Source organism: Balaenoptera borealis, assembly GCF_965194805.1.
Source record: "Balaenoptera borealis genome assembly, chromosome: 5".
NCBI classification, from domain to species: Eukaryota; Metazoa; Chordata; class Mammalia; order Artiodactyla; family Balaenopteridae; genus Balaenoptera; species Balaenoptera borealis.
In genome coordinates, this window is record NC_138862.1 from 66,341,415 (window position 1) to 66,357,311 (window position 15,897).

Sequence of the window (15,897 nt, forward strand, 5' to 3'; positions counted from 1 at the left end):
CTGCTTTCAGTCCCAAAGCTGCCATCTCTGCGTTAGACCTCCCTTAACAAAGCCCAGAGGCTGTCACTGGGAGAAGTGCAGCAGCCAGAGGGAACAGAGACAACTGCTTTGTTTGGGGCTCTGGGAAAAGGGACTCAGGAAGATGATGGTGAGAAAGATGAACAGACTGTCCTCCTGCTAGTACTGCTTGCTACTTAGTTACAAGCCTGTGAGGAAAGCATCTTTAAGAGAACACCTTTAACACAGTAACTTTGTTTCTCTTCCATTAACTCTGTCACTCTACCTCACCTCCCTCCAAGTGACTTAAAGTACTGTCTTTTTCAGAATTCAGTTACTTCTGGGTCCTTCAGTGATGTGGTTTCTTGCTCTTACCTCATCGAGAGGCAGTGAAGCCAGATGGCTCTGCCTCCCTTTTTGCTGCATTACAGGCTCTCTGCCTTCCTCTGTTTTCCTCTGTTTCATCCACTTACCTGCCCAGAAATCCATCCATCAAACATTTACTGGGCTCATACTCTGTGCAAAGCTCTCTGACGGCTACTCTTGAGGATACAAAGATGCAGAAGACACACTCAGTGCTTTCAGGAACTTGCAATCTGTGAAGGAGACACATCTAAATATAATAAAATAAATATAGACACAGAAGAGATTTTTGTGGAACGTGCATTGACTTTTCTCTTTACCGTTTTCAAAGTGAAATGGTTCGTTAAAAACATGCCTCCTACATCTGATGCTCTTTTCTCCTCTGAGCTCTGGGGAGGCCAAGTTGATCCTTTAAGGAAAGAGAGTTTGACCCGGGCCAGAGACAGGGGCAGACTTTGGGATCAGGATGGACACCTCCAACCCTAAGATTTCAATCAGCAAAGCAACATATACTTGGGTAAGAAGCAGGCTGGGCTCCATGCCAGACCTTATGACCAACAGAGGCAGGAATAGCCCCGATGACAACAGCAGAGGCAATGTTTACTTCTCTAGGATTTCTTTGCACCAAGTTTCTGCCCTTTCTTCAAGAGCATAACAGTCAAGAGCGGGCCAGAAGCCATGGCATACTCATCCTTTCAAGAATTTCATCACTGGATTAGCTGGTATTGAGTAAAAGATGTAGGGAAGAAGCTGGTGAGGAGTGGGTGTGGAGGTAGTACACAGTAAGCAATCGATTTGGAGACAGTATTCTGGGGCAGGAAGTTGTGGTGCTTGGCATACAGTTTTCAAACCAAATGATAAATAAGGAAAATATAGGGTAGATTCTCCATCTTGTCAACGAAGTCTAGCAAGCGTTACAAAGTCATTCTAGGAAAAATGGATGCTAGAAGCTTCTTTACAACTAAGTGTGAAGCATGGTCCCCAAAACATCTTTCTTCATTTAACTAGGGGATGTCATTTTTTCCTGGGAATGCTCTACCTGAGCCTTGAGGGATGAGTCATTCACAGGATGCACAAAGAGAGGAAAGAAATTCTAGATGGAAGAGAGATGGAGATGTGCAAGGGCTGGGATGAGGGAACTGAGGGTGTAGGAGCAGAGACAGTGAGAGAAGCCCTGCCAGGTTTAGAGCCTGCGTATTCCACACTACTGAACAGCAGGCTGCTAGCGGTGACATACTGGGAGGAAAGGAGCTGAAGGAGGTGAAGCCCAACCACAGGATCCCTAGTGGGTGGGAAGAACTGAGGGTCTCCAGAGTGTCCTCTACCCACTGGGGCAGGTGTTTCTGGGATAGGAAGCTGCACAGGGAGACCACAGAAGAATCTGTTACAAATGGAAGCGTGGTAGAAGATACACCTGGAACCCAGGGTAAGCCAGCAGCAACTCTCATGGCTGCTGCATTTCCACTCCTTTGGGTGGTTCAGTCTTGTCTGTGCCCCTCCTCCCCAGCCCCAAACTACAATTTCTGAAGAGACTTGCCTTGAGAGCCATTTCTTTTATTAAGGTCTCACTTGGACAGCATACAAACAGCACAGGCAGAAACTACAAGCCCACACGCAGAATAAATTATGACATTTGTATTTAAAAGTAGACAACAGAAGAAGCTGTGTAGCCAGGAGGGCCTCCTGGTCCAGTGTCTGGAGATTCACAAGGTGTCAGCAGCCGCCAAGAGTCTGTGATACATCTTCTGTGAGACATTTAAAGCCACGTGCTCCCCTCCAGACATACCTAATGAGGCCCAAACTCTTGCACACAAGCATAAGTACACACACAGATGCACACACAAGCGGGGGCAGGGAACAGCCTGTAAACAACAACTAGCTCAGCAACAAGTGAAGTGGGCCCAGCTGTGTTCTCCGTGTGGCTCTGGAAGCAGATGAGATCCTGGCACTTATCTTTCACCAACTCCCCGGCTGCCTTGGGAGGTGTGAGTGGGCCCCTGAGGCAGTGAGGCAGTGGAGCGCTGCTTCCCGAGGTGAGGAGCCCAGTTTTGTCATCCTGGACTGCAGGGTGAGTGCACTACAGCTTCCTACACTACCCCTGCTTTGCTGTCTGGCCTGCCACGCTCTGCCCGCCACTCCCAGAAGAACAAGTGAAGAGATGTGCCCCAGGGAAGTCCACCCACTTGGAGTCCTGTGAGCTGTGGCCAAGTCTCACGTGGGCCCCTACACGGGGCCCCTCTCCAGCAATGTGACGCTGGGGAAGCTACCTCAGTTCTCGAAGCCTCATAATCTCCATCTGTAAAAATGGGAACGAGAGTATCTACTTCATGGGGTTATCATAAGGAATTACCGATATTGGATATTTCCAAGTACCATGCTAGACTCAAGGTAAATGTTCAAAACCTGTTTTCTTTCCTACCTTCTTCCCCATTTCTTCCTTTCTATTTTCCCATTTTCTGCTTTTAGGTTTCTGTAGCCATCGGTGGTCATGTAGCCCTAGTTGGCATCCTCTTGACCAACAGGGCCTCCCCAACCTCAACAGAGATTGCCAGTGTGTGCTTCCTGCTATTGCAAAGCTGCACCACTGGCAAAGTCGATGCGGTGGGCCTCCGGTGCCATCTGAGCCCAGGAGAGAGATCTGGGTCACCTGTGGCCCCATGGACACCTGACTGTCTCAGGGATGATGCTGAGGTGCCACAATGGTATAAAGACATGAACACCAAATACAGGTGCACAGTTGGCTCTGAGCTGAGTCTGCCTGGAAGCTGGGACCTAGGGGTGGTGCTGTTGACAAAGCTGAGCAGAAGCAAAGCCACCCCCTGCCGAGCGTGGGCCACCCAAGGACGCAGGAGATGTCTTCCTAGCAGGTCTGCCACCAAAAAGCCAGTTTGATGGACCACAGTTCACAACTCTGGTTCTGCAGAAATTCTCCTTCCATTTCTCCATCTGTCTGTCCACCCAGCCATCCATCTGGTGTATATGAAGAGTTCTGTACATTATAGGCTGACCAGGACAGAAGACCCTCTGTGCTCATTTAGCACCTTTTATCCAAGGGTATCCTTTATGGGCACTCGGCTGGAGTCTTTTACAGGAATGCGGTGAGGTAGGAACAAGACAGGCAATACCCCTCTTTGTATAGATTGAGAAGTGCTCCAGGTACCACAGTGCTCAAGTGAGCATAGCTGAAACATGGTAAGGGCTGGTCCAACGCAGGGCACTGGTCTATTCCCCGAAGGCCACAACAGGCCATGGTATGGCTTGTCCCAGACAGAGCTCTATGTCCAGACTTGCTCTGCTGTTCACACCAGTGTGGGTTTCAAGTCATCTTTGAAGTTCACGATAGGCTTCGAGCGGGCCCACAGCTTTTCCCAGGAAGCCAGCCTCCCAGTAGGCTCAGGGTCGCTGTCTGACGAGCCACTGTCACTGGAATCAGAGGAGCTCTGGAAGCAGATTTCACAGTAGGGCCTGTGGCAGCGGCAGAAGAACTCGTCCGAGCTGCTGGATTCTGTGTCGAGGTAGCTGCTTGGAGGAGACAGGGAAGGGCAGCCTGGGGGCGCCGGGGACCGCTGCAGCCGCTGCTCAGGCAGGTCTGGTGAGGCTCTGGCTTGGCGTGGGGCAGTGGGGCACAGCGCCCGGCCAGGACCAGAAGGCTGGTGAGAAAGGGCTGCGCGGCTCCCTTCGGCTCTCTGGGGCTCTGTCTGGCACTGTTTGCTGCCCTCCAGGGCGTCTGGCTTGCCTTGAGGAGCTGGGAGTAGTAAAGGCTTCCCGGAAGAGGGTCTTGCTACCCTGGAATCCGCAGTTTGGGGGTCCAGGCAGGGGCTGTCCCTGTCCTGCACATTTCGCCCAGTGCGTGCCCCAGAATCAGCCCTGTTTACCCGACGCCCCACAGAGGAGGGCACAGAACCTGGCAAGTGCGAGCGAGCCCGCTGTGCCGCGCCCCTTCTCCTCACCATGTACGGGCTGAAGCCCAGCTCCTTGGAGAGGGGCATCTTCTGGGGGCTGCGGCAGGCACTGCTCTTCCAGGGCTGCTGGGGACAGGACGGGGGAGAGGGGACGGGAGCCTCAGGGCCCAGGCCCAGATCTTGGAGGACTTCCTGAAGCTTCTCCCTGATCACTGAATTCACCCTTGACAGTCGCACCTGGGGCCCTTCTGAGTTCTCCAGCTGCCCCTGTCTCTGGGGAACAGAGCCTTCTCCACCTGGCATGAGACCCTGCTGGAGGGCCATGGGTACCTGGTCTCTTCTCTCCGCATCTGGGCTTTGCTCAGCCCGCAGCTTCTGGCTGCAGCCCAAATTTAAATGATCAGAAAAGTCTTGAGAGGCAGAAATTTTCTCCTTCTGCCCCGGGGAGGGGCTGGTGTCCTTCACAGGCCCCTTGAGGCCTTGTACACTTGAGGCGGGTGCTGAGGTGCTCTGGGAGTCCTGGGTGGCCGGGCTGGTATCATTCAGAGAGTCAGAGGGACATTTCAAAGACCCCTGAGCTGCTCGGCTATGGGGAGGGGCTGCAGCCAGGATGTCCTTGCTGTGGGAAGAGGCAGGCGGGACAGCCCCCTCGGGGGGGTCATAGGTGCACTCAGCTGACATCAGCCTCACCAGCTTCTCTTTGGCGTTGTTTACTTGTTCTTGCAGGCTTTCAATCACAGCATTTTTCTGTAAAACAAAAGCAAAACCATCAACAAAAGATGCTGCTGAGGGCTGTCACACTGTCTCCCATGGTGGAGAAAGGGTGGCATCAGAAGACATTGGTTTAAATCCCAGTTTCTCCACGTATTAGCTGGTGATCTTAGGCTCTGAGGAGGTCCCTCCTTGAGGGGAAATGAGACGATGCATACAAAGCGTTTAGCACAATAACTGCCACGTGTGCTCAACAACGGTTTACTATGATTTACTGTTGTATGATCTTAGTCTCCCCATACATCCCCAGACTGTGGCACTGTCTGCGAGAAGGGCAGTCGGGGGGGGCACAGTCTAGCTGCCTGCTGGCTGCTGCAGCACCCTCTCAACTTTGCTCAGAACACAGGGGGTCAGGTGACGCTGCAGGACACCAGTCAGAACAGTGTTTGGGATGGCCCAACTCTGGGTATATCATACTTCTGCAAAATACAGATGACCTTGAGGCATCTCTGAAGGGGATTGAAGGAATAGGGAAACAAGAATTTTGCCACTTGCTAAACAGCCTAGAAAATGGGAAGAACAAGAAGGATGGAGATTCCTGGGCCAAAGTGACAAGACTGGAGCCAGGGGTGGGGGGGAGTTTAGGGCGGAATGAGAATCTCAGGTTGGTGTTATCACCTCCCTCGGCTGGAACGTGCGGGTAGGAGGCCAAAGCTACCATGTGGCACTATCAGCTGTCGGTATCTCCCAAAGGAGTGCAGGCATCAGAATTACTGGAGAAGCTCAAAAAAAAAAAAAAAAGGATTATTGGGCCTAAGTCCCTGATAGCTTGATTCAGTAGAACTAGAAGGGAACCCAGAAGATAAATGAAGTTGGGCAGTTCTGCTAGTGAGCTGCCTACCTGCAGCACGGCTGTTAGTTGATAAACAGGCTGTGCCCGGGATGCTGGCAGGTGACAGCCGCAGAGATGTACCTGTTCTAACTGCAGGACCGTGGGGCATGAAGTGGGAGGAAGAGTAACAGCAGGGGGTGTGCCCTGAGCAGCCTTCGGTGCTACAGCAGCTGATCGTCTGGTTCAGACCTGATGTCCACCTTCTGAAATTTCTGATGTTCAAAGGCGGTGGAGCAGGAAAGAGATCATTGTAGGGAACTGATGGGTCTTGGGGCAGATGACACGGGGTCGAGAGTTTGGAGAAGATAATAAGAAGTGCTTGTCCGAATACCAAAATGCTGCGTCTCTGCTGTCATCCTCTTTAGGAGCTGAGGATGAGCATTTGGACGCCCATTTATTATGCCCTAGAAGTAAAAGGATGTTTGCCTTCTTTAGGATTCCTGACACAACTCGCCTATGAATTGAATTTGTGGTTTCTTCTCAAGTAGATATGGAAGAGTTGCCCAGAAGTGAATCTTTGAGGGAACAGTAAATTAAGTAAACTAGTCCAGCAAGAGTCTTCTGGCAGCAACTGCAAGGCAAATCTGCTGCTCCCTACTTATAAGCAGGAAGGTGATTTTTCTGATTATTGGCACTCCCGGTTTCATCCTGGTTTAGACTTCTCAACCTCAGGAGAGAGTCCCGGACCAGTGAGCAACTGGTGAATAAGCGGAAGGGCTTGCAGCTGAGCACCTGCCTGATCATTCTCCCTTTTCCCCAGCCACAGAGCGGTAAGGGCTGGGCGTTGTCGCGGAAGCGTAGGTGACTCAAGGACTCGCCAGGCGCGGAGCGGGTGAGTAACAGGAAGACATTCACTCAGGCTCTCCGTGATATCTGGGTGGTGCCAGGTATCTCTGAGCATCTCACAGGGGTGATTGCGCTGGTTGCACTTCAGGGACCCCAGCTCTCCTCCTCCTCACCAGCCCTTCCTCGTGAAGCCCACCCGGCACATTCTCATGCTGGCTTCAGGAGGCCCTACCGCCTCACAGAGTTGGGACGGAGCCATCAGCTGATGACAGCTACGCCAGCAAATGAACTCTGAGTGCTGCCTTTTTGTGCCTTATCCACAAATTCCTTAGAGTATGGGAAAACAGTATAAACCTTGAGCTGGGGGGCTTCCCTGGTGGCGCAGTGGTTGAGAATCCGCCTGCCAATGCAGGAGACACGGGTTCGAGCCCTGGTCTGGGAGGATCCCACATGCTGCGGAGCGACTAAGCCCGTGTGCCACAACTACTGAGCCTGCGCGTCTGGAGCCTGTGCCCCGCAACGGGAGGGGCCGCGATAGTGAGAGGCCTGCGCACCGCGATGAAGAGTGGCCCCCGCTTGCCGCAACTAGAGAAAGCCCTCGCACAGAAACGAAGACCCAACACAGCCAAAAATAAATAAATAAATAAATTTTAAACAGATAAAAAAATAATGGGGTAGAGAAAATGTGTAACTCTTTAAAAAAAAAAAAAAAAACCTTGAGCTGGGAAGAATACTCTTCTCTAGCAAACCAAACATCTGAAGCTGGCTGGTGACAGATTTAGAAACATCAGCCTAATCAGTAAATCTCCCTTCTTACAGAAAAGGAAGTGGGACTCTGTTTTCACCATGGCTGCATACTAATCAGAAGCGTGGTTTGCCACTGTGAGACCAAAATCTGACTGACCATGGCAGCTGCATTGAAACGAGCTTATTAACGATCACTTTTGGCACACCCAGGGAAGCAAAACATCCACAGGCATGTTTCGTAAGGTGCAGGCCACAGGGAGAAATGGAATCTCCCCTTCTTTCTGTGTTTCAAGGAAGAAAAGTAATAGGTGCATTTCCTCTGCTGCAGAGCGTAGAAGAGAGGTTCTTCAAGCTCTGGAAAGGTTCTACCTGCTGGCCTCCACACAGCCTGGGATGTCAGGGACGGATGCTGCCCCAAACAGCCTTTGGGGACCACTGCCATGGGGAAAGGGAGGCAAGAAAGAGAAGATGGACTGCCCAGATGGTGCGAACGTAGGAGGAGGACACCAGGGCGGCAGAGGGGCTGCAGAGGAGGGAAATGCAGCCGAGAAGCTGGGGTTACGGAGGCAGGAGAGATTCTTGTGTTCATCCACTGGGCAGTGGTGGAGCTGGGGATTCAGATACCAGAAACTCTCTAGGCCTGCTGCAGGGCTCTGGGATGGGCTGCTGGTTCTCAGGCCTGCTCTGGGAAAGGTGTTCCAGGTGTGGGGTGTCGGGGACAGGAGTCCAGCGTTTTACTACCTAAGCATCTGCTCCCTATTAGGGCCCTGCTTCTGCAGACTCAAGGCATCTTTTTGGTAGAGTGGATTCAGTCACTGCGTGGGAAACAGGGTAGCATGGCAGGAGTACAAAAAGAACGTCACAAATTACCATAAGGCTAAAGAGTCAGGCCACTTGGCTGTTCCAACATTAGCTGATTGTGAATGAAAACCATCCTGGGTGTTCTCGCCAAGTTTCTGGCCTTCTGTTTAGCTGAAAAAAAAATGTTTCTTTGAAGACTTCAGAGAGTATCAGTGGCAATGCTACTCCCTTGCCAGGTGGGAAGAAATCTGGCTCTGAAAAAAGGTCCTGAATGCTTGATAAATAGTAAAGAAATGGACAAGTATTACTCTGATGGATAAAAAAAGGTCCAGAACCAAGGGAATGGTGTGAGGGACTGAGGGTGCCTGGGGAGCTGAATCCCTTCATTGGTTACGTTTCTTAGGTCCCCGTGACACCATTCTTTCGCACAGGGACTATTGGTACCCAGTGTCAGTCCAATACGAAAAAGCATAATTTCCCATATAGCACCTACTCAGGTATGTTCTCTACTAAAAAAAAAATATGGAATATAATTTAGTTAGTGTGAAAAAACTGGCTAATTCCTCTGGGCCCCATGCCTCCTCTCTGAGGCAGTGCAGCCTCAAGCTTTCCCATGTACTTTCTTCAAGCCCACATCACTCTGCCCAGTTCTGGGAGAGGTGCCAAATCTGGCTGAAGAACAGAAGAAAGAGGACTGCGGGCTCCCTTGTCCCTGCCTTGGCGCTACTGTGATATTCAGAGGCTCTATTCATCCTTCCTCCCCGTCTTTAGACACCTCTTAATTTTCTGGGTTGGTAGGATGATGAGATTTCTAGTTAGCACCTGGAAAAGACAGTAAGGAGCCCCATAGGATCTTGGAAACAAGGGCACAACTCTATGTAAAGAAAGAATGTATCATACAGCAGAAGCTAGCATCCACTACTCCTCAGGGCCTTTACAATGCTGTTCCCCGCACTTGGAATGCTTTTCCCTGCACTCTTTGCCTGGCTAGTTTGTAGTTAACCTTCAGCGCTCAGCTCAGAGAGTCTTTTCCGACCACTCTAAATTAGGTTCCCTTGTCCTCACCACTCTTTCTTCCCACTCTGATTTTTCCCTTCATAATTCTTATCACCATTTATAACTATATGGCTACTTGATCAGTATCTATTTCCTCCACTACACTGTGAGCTCCATGAAGGTAGGGACTCTGTTTGTTTTGTTTGTCAGCACTTAGCACAATGACTGGCACACATCTGTCCAATGAATGAATGAAGTGGGTGGGTGAGGGTCAGCAATGGGAGGGGCACTGGGGAAACGTTGAGGTTTTGCTTGCTGCTAAGGGAGACCAGAATGGCTAGGAATTGGGGAAATGGGAGGAGGAGAAAGAATGTTAGCAATGAGGCATATGGGGCCCACCAATGCATGACTGGAGTTCTTTATAGAGAATCCAGCAGGCAGGGTCTCGCTTACTTCTGTGAGGAGTCTCTCCATGGAGTTTTTCTCTCCTCTAACGTGGCAACTCTGTTCCTCACCATACTGGGTGTGCAAGCTTTTGCTAGGAGTGCTGAAATATTTGGCCATGCGTCTGATTGTTTGGTTTTCCTCTTCAAATGCCTTCCATTGCTTCAGCTGTTGGATAAAAGAACACATGTTATTTATTTAATTACACACCCAGAAACACATTCTCTCACTCTTTCTCAAAAACACCAAGGAATGACAGTGTCATAGATAAATGCACAAACTATTCTCTCCTCAAAATGTACTTTACTCTGGAAAGTTCAGACAGCAATGACAGAAGGTTTAGAGAATATAAAGGTTATATCATTTAAAAAATGCCAGAGGAAGATGACAGGTTGATGAAACAGAACAATCGGCTAGACCCATCTACCAACCCACTGCTGGACTGATCAAAGAAAACCAGAGCTGAGGTGGACTTCTAGAGCCACATTCTCAAGCCAGAGTTTAGGAGCTATAACAGGGTTGAGCAATCTAAACACTGTATGTTTCAAATGAAGCTGGTTTTAGTTGTATGCAGCAGTTCTTAATTATTCTCATGTGTTGAGCGACGGTGTGCTTACTGCTATTGAAAACCCAGTTCCTTCTAGAGGACTTTTTAAAAAAAATTTAATTTATTTTTTTTATACAGCAGGGTCCTATTAGTTATCTATTTTATACAAATTAGTGTAAACATGTCAATCCCAATCTCCCAATTCATCCCCCCACCACCACCCCCCACCCCAACCCCTGCCTTCCCCGCTTGGTGTCCATACGTTTGTTCCTTCTAGAGGACTTCTAACCCAAGTCAGTGATCAAGGCTCAGAGAAACAGAAAACCACAAATGTCAATAAAAATCAATAAAAATGATAGAACATCAGGTCTGCGATCTGTCTTTTTTCCTTGACAAATGAGGAAAGACTCAGAAGGAGGATGATTTGTCTAGGTCCACAAGGCTACTGAGCAGAGTCACAGCTGTAACGAGGGCACTGCGCCATGCTGCACGTCCTCAACACAGCTGAGGAAGAGAGACTGTCAATGGTGAGGGTCCGAGGGAACGTTTTGCAGGAGATACTGGTTTTGAGAACCAGTCCATGGATGCACGGCCTGCTTTAGTTTAACAGGGATGGGACTGAACAGAGAACATTCACAAACAGGGGCACGTTCCTGGGCCTGGGGGACACTGTCTCCTCCTGGCGAATGCCAGGGACGTGATGCCAGGGGAGGCCACCGTGCTGGAGGCGTCTCCTGTTCCCTTAGGGATTCTCATGATTAAGAGCCCTAGTGATGGACGCTGGGCACTCTGGGACCTTAGTTCTAGAAACCATGCTGAGATATCTGTGGGGAACCTCACAGGGATCCTGGGATGTCTTTGCTCGCTCATCAAACATTTACTGAGCTCTGACTATGGAAGGTAACCTGAATTTGGTAAATCTCAGATAGGATTCTAAATCCTGCCATCAATTTCAATACCACATTCTGCCCAAGTCCTCTTGGGTCCTCTGTTAACTCGGCATGAGTCCTTCATGGTACCAGGAGTCTGTGTGACCTGTGCTGGGTCGGGCCAGGAACCTGCCCTGTCAGATGCCCTTCTTGAAGGCCCCCTCCCCAGGGTGCTGTCCTCTCAACACCCTGTTCAGGAGCTACTGGAGCCCAGCACTACGGGGTCACTGTACGGCCATGGGTGGATGGCGCTGACCGCCAGTGCTGCTCTCCTAGCACTGGCCCTAGCAGCGCTGCACTATCTCTGTGCCTCCTCAGGGCCCCCTCATTTCCCTAGCAGCACAGCTTTTCCTTTCTCTCCCCCCAGCACCTCCAGACCAAGCCCTCCCTGCAGAGCTGCTGGAGGAACTGCTCAACATTGGTGTAAGGGCACTTCCAAGGCTTTTGGTCTGCCTCACCCTAAGCTGGCTGGGTGGAGCCAGGGTGGCCCTTGACTAAAGCCCCCTGCCCCTCCAACCCCCTCCCCCTTAATTCCCCATTTGTGAAGGTCCTGGTCCTTAAGACTTGACTCTTCAGGATTTCTGGAATATGGCTAGAAATGACCCTTAGGTCATAATTTCAGGACCTCCCCACGGCCCTTCCTTCAGAAGGACAGGGAGTCTTGTTTTCTCAGTATCTGGGTATGGGCGTGTAGCAGGCAGAAAATGGCCCCCCAAAGACGCTTCCTTCCCAATCCAAGAACTCGTAAATATGTTACCTTACATGGCAGAAGGAATTCTGCATATGTTATTGAGTTTAAAACTGTGAGATGGGGAGATTATTCTGGATCATCCAGGTGGGCCCAATGTAATCACAAGAGTCCCTATAAGAGGGACGCAGGATGGGAGATGTGACAATGGAAAGAGAGGTCAGAAAGAGAGGCTTGAAGATGCTGTGCTGCTGGCCCTGAACATGGAAGAAGGAGCCGTGGATCGAAGAAAATGCAGGAAAATGCACGGAAACAGATTCTGCCCCAAAGCCTCCGGAAGCAAGGCAGACCTACTGACAACTTGATTTCAGCCAAATAAGACCCATGTTAGATCTCTGACCTCCAGAACTATAAGACATTAAATGTGTATTGTTTTAAGGCACTCTGTTTGTGGGAATTTGTTACAGCAGCAATAGGAAACCAAATGGTGGGATTAAGTCTCGGGTCTTTAATGGGGTGCACTGGGGTCCTTCAGAAGTTCACCCCATGTGCCTCTCTTACCTCCAGCCACTCTCCCCTTGTTTCAATTTGTGCTTCGAAAAGAGCAAAGACTCGTGGTGTTCCAAACACCCTCTCTTCTCTCTCATACCTCCCTGCCTCTGTCAGAGGGCTTCCCCCCGTCGGAAATGCCACCCATGCCCTTCCCCAGTCTGTGCTGTGAACATTTCTTACTCCTCATTCAAGGTGGGCCCAAGCACCTCATTTTCTGAGACGGTGTCACCGAGTTCCCAGACAGGCTGGGGTACCCCTTCCTTGACATCGTGTAACATCCTCAAACACTTAACACAAGGGTTATAAATCCTTTCATGTCAGCTCCCAACTAGACCTCGAGTGAGGCCGTGTGTTTAACTGCCTGTTCCCAACAGTTAATATTTGCATGGACAGATACACGGACAAATGAAGGAAGCTTTCCTTTAAAAAGCTCATCTGTCTGGTAAGGGTGCTGAGACATTTACAGAGGACTATAAGGCAGAGTAGAAAGTCGTGAGTACCTTCCTGGAGGAGCAGATGAAACACTGCGGGTTTAGAGGATAAAATAACGAACGTCCTACCTCAGGACCCACCTGCCTCTCAGAGGTGGAGGGAGGGGAGGGTGTGTGTGGGAGGATGGGTCACATCTAAGTCACAAAAGCAGAGGCTGGCTCACTACTGGTGATGACCTCAGCGTCTGGCCTAAACACTTAGGCATTTCCTGAGGGCCTGTGGAGAATGCTACTTAGTCCACTTAGCTCTTCAGTCACATCGTCCATTTCACCCAGCTTTCTGGCACCGCCTACCTGCCCTTGAGGTGTCTGTGCCTTTGCTTTCATAAATCCCTCCCATCACCGTCCAGTCTGAAGGCTCAGTAGCAAGAAAGAAGCCTGCCTCCCTGCTCCCTTCCCTCTCCTTGTGGCTCTCCTCACACACTTCTCCAAATTTGCTCAGCTGTCCTACCAGTCTCTGGTCTCACAGGGAGAATCTTTCTTCAACCAGAGGCCACAGAGTCAGAGGGGAAAATCAATTCAGGGGCACACAAAAAACCTGAAAAACCTCAGTTACTTTTATATTTTGAAAAACAATTTACCTCCTACACCTAAAATACAATTGACTATATATTTTTTTGTTTCAGATCATGGTCAGTTCAAGAGGAGGAAAAGCATGAGAGAGAAAATAGAAAAGATACAGTATGAGAAAGGAAGCTCAAGACAGCTGGGAAGACTGAGATAGAGAGAAGGAAAGAGAAAGGCCAAAAGAGTCCATCTGCCCAGTTCCGGTACCCCAGCCCCAATAATTCCATTTCCACTCCCACTTCAACAAACCAAGTGCCTGTTCCTAGTTCAAACCCGGAAGACAGATTCCAAGATGAACTTCATCTTGCATTTTTATGTCTGTGTATAAGATGGAAGTGCACTAAACATCACTATGGTCCCAGGTCCTGAGGATTTAAACATGGAGGAAAGTGGAAATCTTGTGTCTGAGGCTTAGGATACAAGAGGGACAGAGGCGAGTGTGGAGAGAGGAAACCTAAGTAGGGCCGCATCAGGGAGTTTACTGATTCACTCACTTTTCAGATGGAGGTCTTGTGTTAGATCAGGAAAGCTTTCTTCTAATAGTTCCTTGGCGATTACTTCTGCTCTAAATTATCTTGTTCTCTTTCAGAGACTCCTATTAGCTTTAAATCATATCCCTAGACCTGCTCTCCATATTTTCTAGTCTCTCATTTTTTTCCTGTGTCCTTGTTTTCTGTTTCCTTAAATTAACCCACTAATTCAGTATTTTGCCATGTCCAGCTGCCTATTCAATGCTCCTATTGGCGTTTTAAATTTAACACAATCTTTTTCATCCTTATTCAATACTTCATGATCTAAGGTTATGTCGTTTTCATAATGGTTTGCTTTAGTCAAAGAGGGGCAATAACCTTTGAATCCTATTGATAAGACTAATCAGATACCTTCTAAAAACCTTCTATTTTACTTCAGAGGAAGGTAGCTTCTCTAAATCTTCAGAAATTTGTGGTCCTTTTATTGTGAACTGCAGAATCTCTTCATAGATCCTTTCCCCCTGAATTCATAGTCTTAACGTGGGGAGAGCTATAGTTTCCTGGTACAGTAAATACATTCTCTTGGCTTTTCCCTCATCATCACAAGATGGCTGCCATAACGTCAAGCATCAAAAACATTCAAGGTAGGAAGAAAGTAGAAGAGGCGATGCCAGCCACCCCCATAGCTTTTTTTAGGAAAGCAAAAGCTTTCTCAGAAGCCTCCCAGAAAACCCTTGGTGTTCAAAACTGTGTTACATGGGTACACCTAGCTATAAGGGAGGCTGGCAAAGCAAGTGTTTGGCTCTTTCAGACTATATAGTAGAAATGATCAAGGAACAAAGGGTTTGGTAATGGGTGGATGGGTTACCAATCAACAGTGTTGGCCCCAGGGCCTAAGGAGTGGGCTTCCCAAAAGTCTCCTCTCCACTCTCTTTTACCCATCTCCCAGGGAGGAACAGCCCTGGCATTTCATAGCCCTTTTCTGCTACATCCCAGACAAATAAGACTCAGCTCTCAAAGGCTTCCTTCAATCCAGTTCTTATAACATTAAGATTCAGCAAAAATTCCTCTAGTTTTTGGCTCAGAGGCAATGCCCATCCTTGATTTTTAGTGCTGCTGCTACAGGTTTTTCCATATTTGTTCATCCTCTTGAGTATTTTAATGAGAATTTATGAAAGGGAAAAAGAGTAAAGGGCCTCTGCCTGTGTCATACTATCGTGCCCCAAAGTGCACTCTTCACTTTTATAAATACACTGCCACCCTCCATCAGGCAACACTTTAATTACCGGTTAGCTCCCTCATGGAGAAGTCATACATGGTCACCTGGTAACTGCACTGGGAATAAGGATAGGGTAGTGAGGGTGTCGTGGGATGAGGGAAGCCTCCGGAGGAAGAAAAAGAGAACTAGAAGGGACACAAAACTAGTGCTTAATGCCAAGCTCATTAACTTGGATGTATGTGGCTCAGTGGTACCCTGGGGCATAACGTGAATAATTTAACATCACTTTCCTTTCAGAGCTTATGGATTCCTTCACCTTTCTCTCTGACTCCCTTTCTTACTGTTTGCTGTCTGGATATTTCTCCTTCTATCTTCCTCCCTTGTTTGATTTTTTTCTTAATCCTCATAATAAGAAATACATTTTATTTTATTTTATTTTTTTAACATCTTTATTGGAGTATAATTGCTTTACATTGTTGTGTTAGTTTCTGCTTTATAACAAAGTGAATCAGCTGTATGTATACATATATCCCCACATCCCCTCCTTCTTGAGTCTCCCTCCCACCCTTCCTATCCCACCCCTCTAGGTGGTCACAAAGCACGGAGCTGATCTCCCTGTGCTATGCAGCTGCTTCCCACTAGCTACCTATTTTACATTTGGTAGTGTATGTGTGTCCATGCCACTCTCTCACTTCGTCTCAGCTTACCCTTCCCCCTCCCCGTATCCTCAAGTCCATTCTCTACGTCGGCGTCTTTATTCCTGTCCTGCCCCTAGGTTCTTCAGAACCTTTTTTT

At 48.9% G+C, this 15,897-nt stretch overlaps 1 protein-coding gene across 5 annotated transcripts in view; it reads right to left on the reverse strand.

Moving 5' to 3' along the window:
- Positions 1 to 1,890: 1,890 nt before the first annotated feature.
- GPR156 (G protein-coupled receptor 156) overlaps positions 1,891 to 15,897 on the reverse strand; it is an 89,283-nt gene continuing 75,276 nt past the window's right edge. For 4 of the 5 annotated variants that reach the window (XM_082394884.1, XM_082394883.1, XM_082394882.1 and 1 more), the window contains 2 exons: positions 9,649 to 9,807; positions 3,654 to 5,009 (listed from right to left, as the gene is read on the reverse strand). In XM_082394884.1, the coding sequence (XP_082251010.1) occupies positions 3,660 to 5,009; positions 9,649 to 9,807 (1,509 nt within the window). In that variant the 3' untranslated portion in view covers positions 3,654 to 3,659. Of the gene's footprint in view, positions 5,010 to 9,648; positions 9,808 to 15,897 lie in introns of all 5 variants that reach the window. The other variant, XM_082394881.1, reaches the window with a different exon arrangement.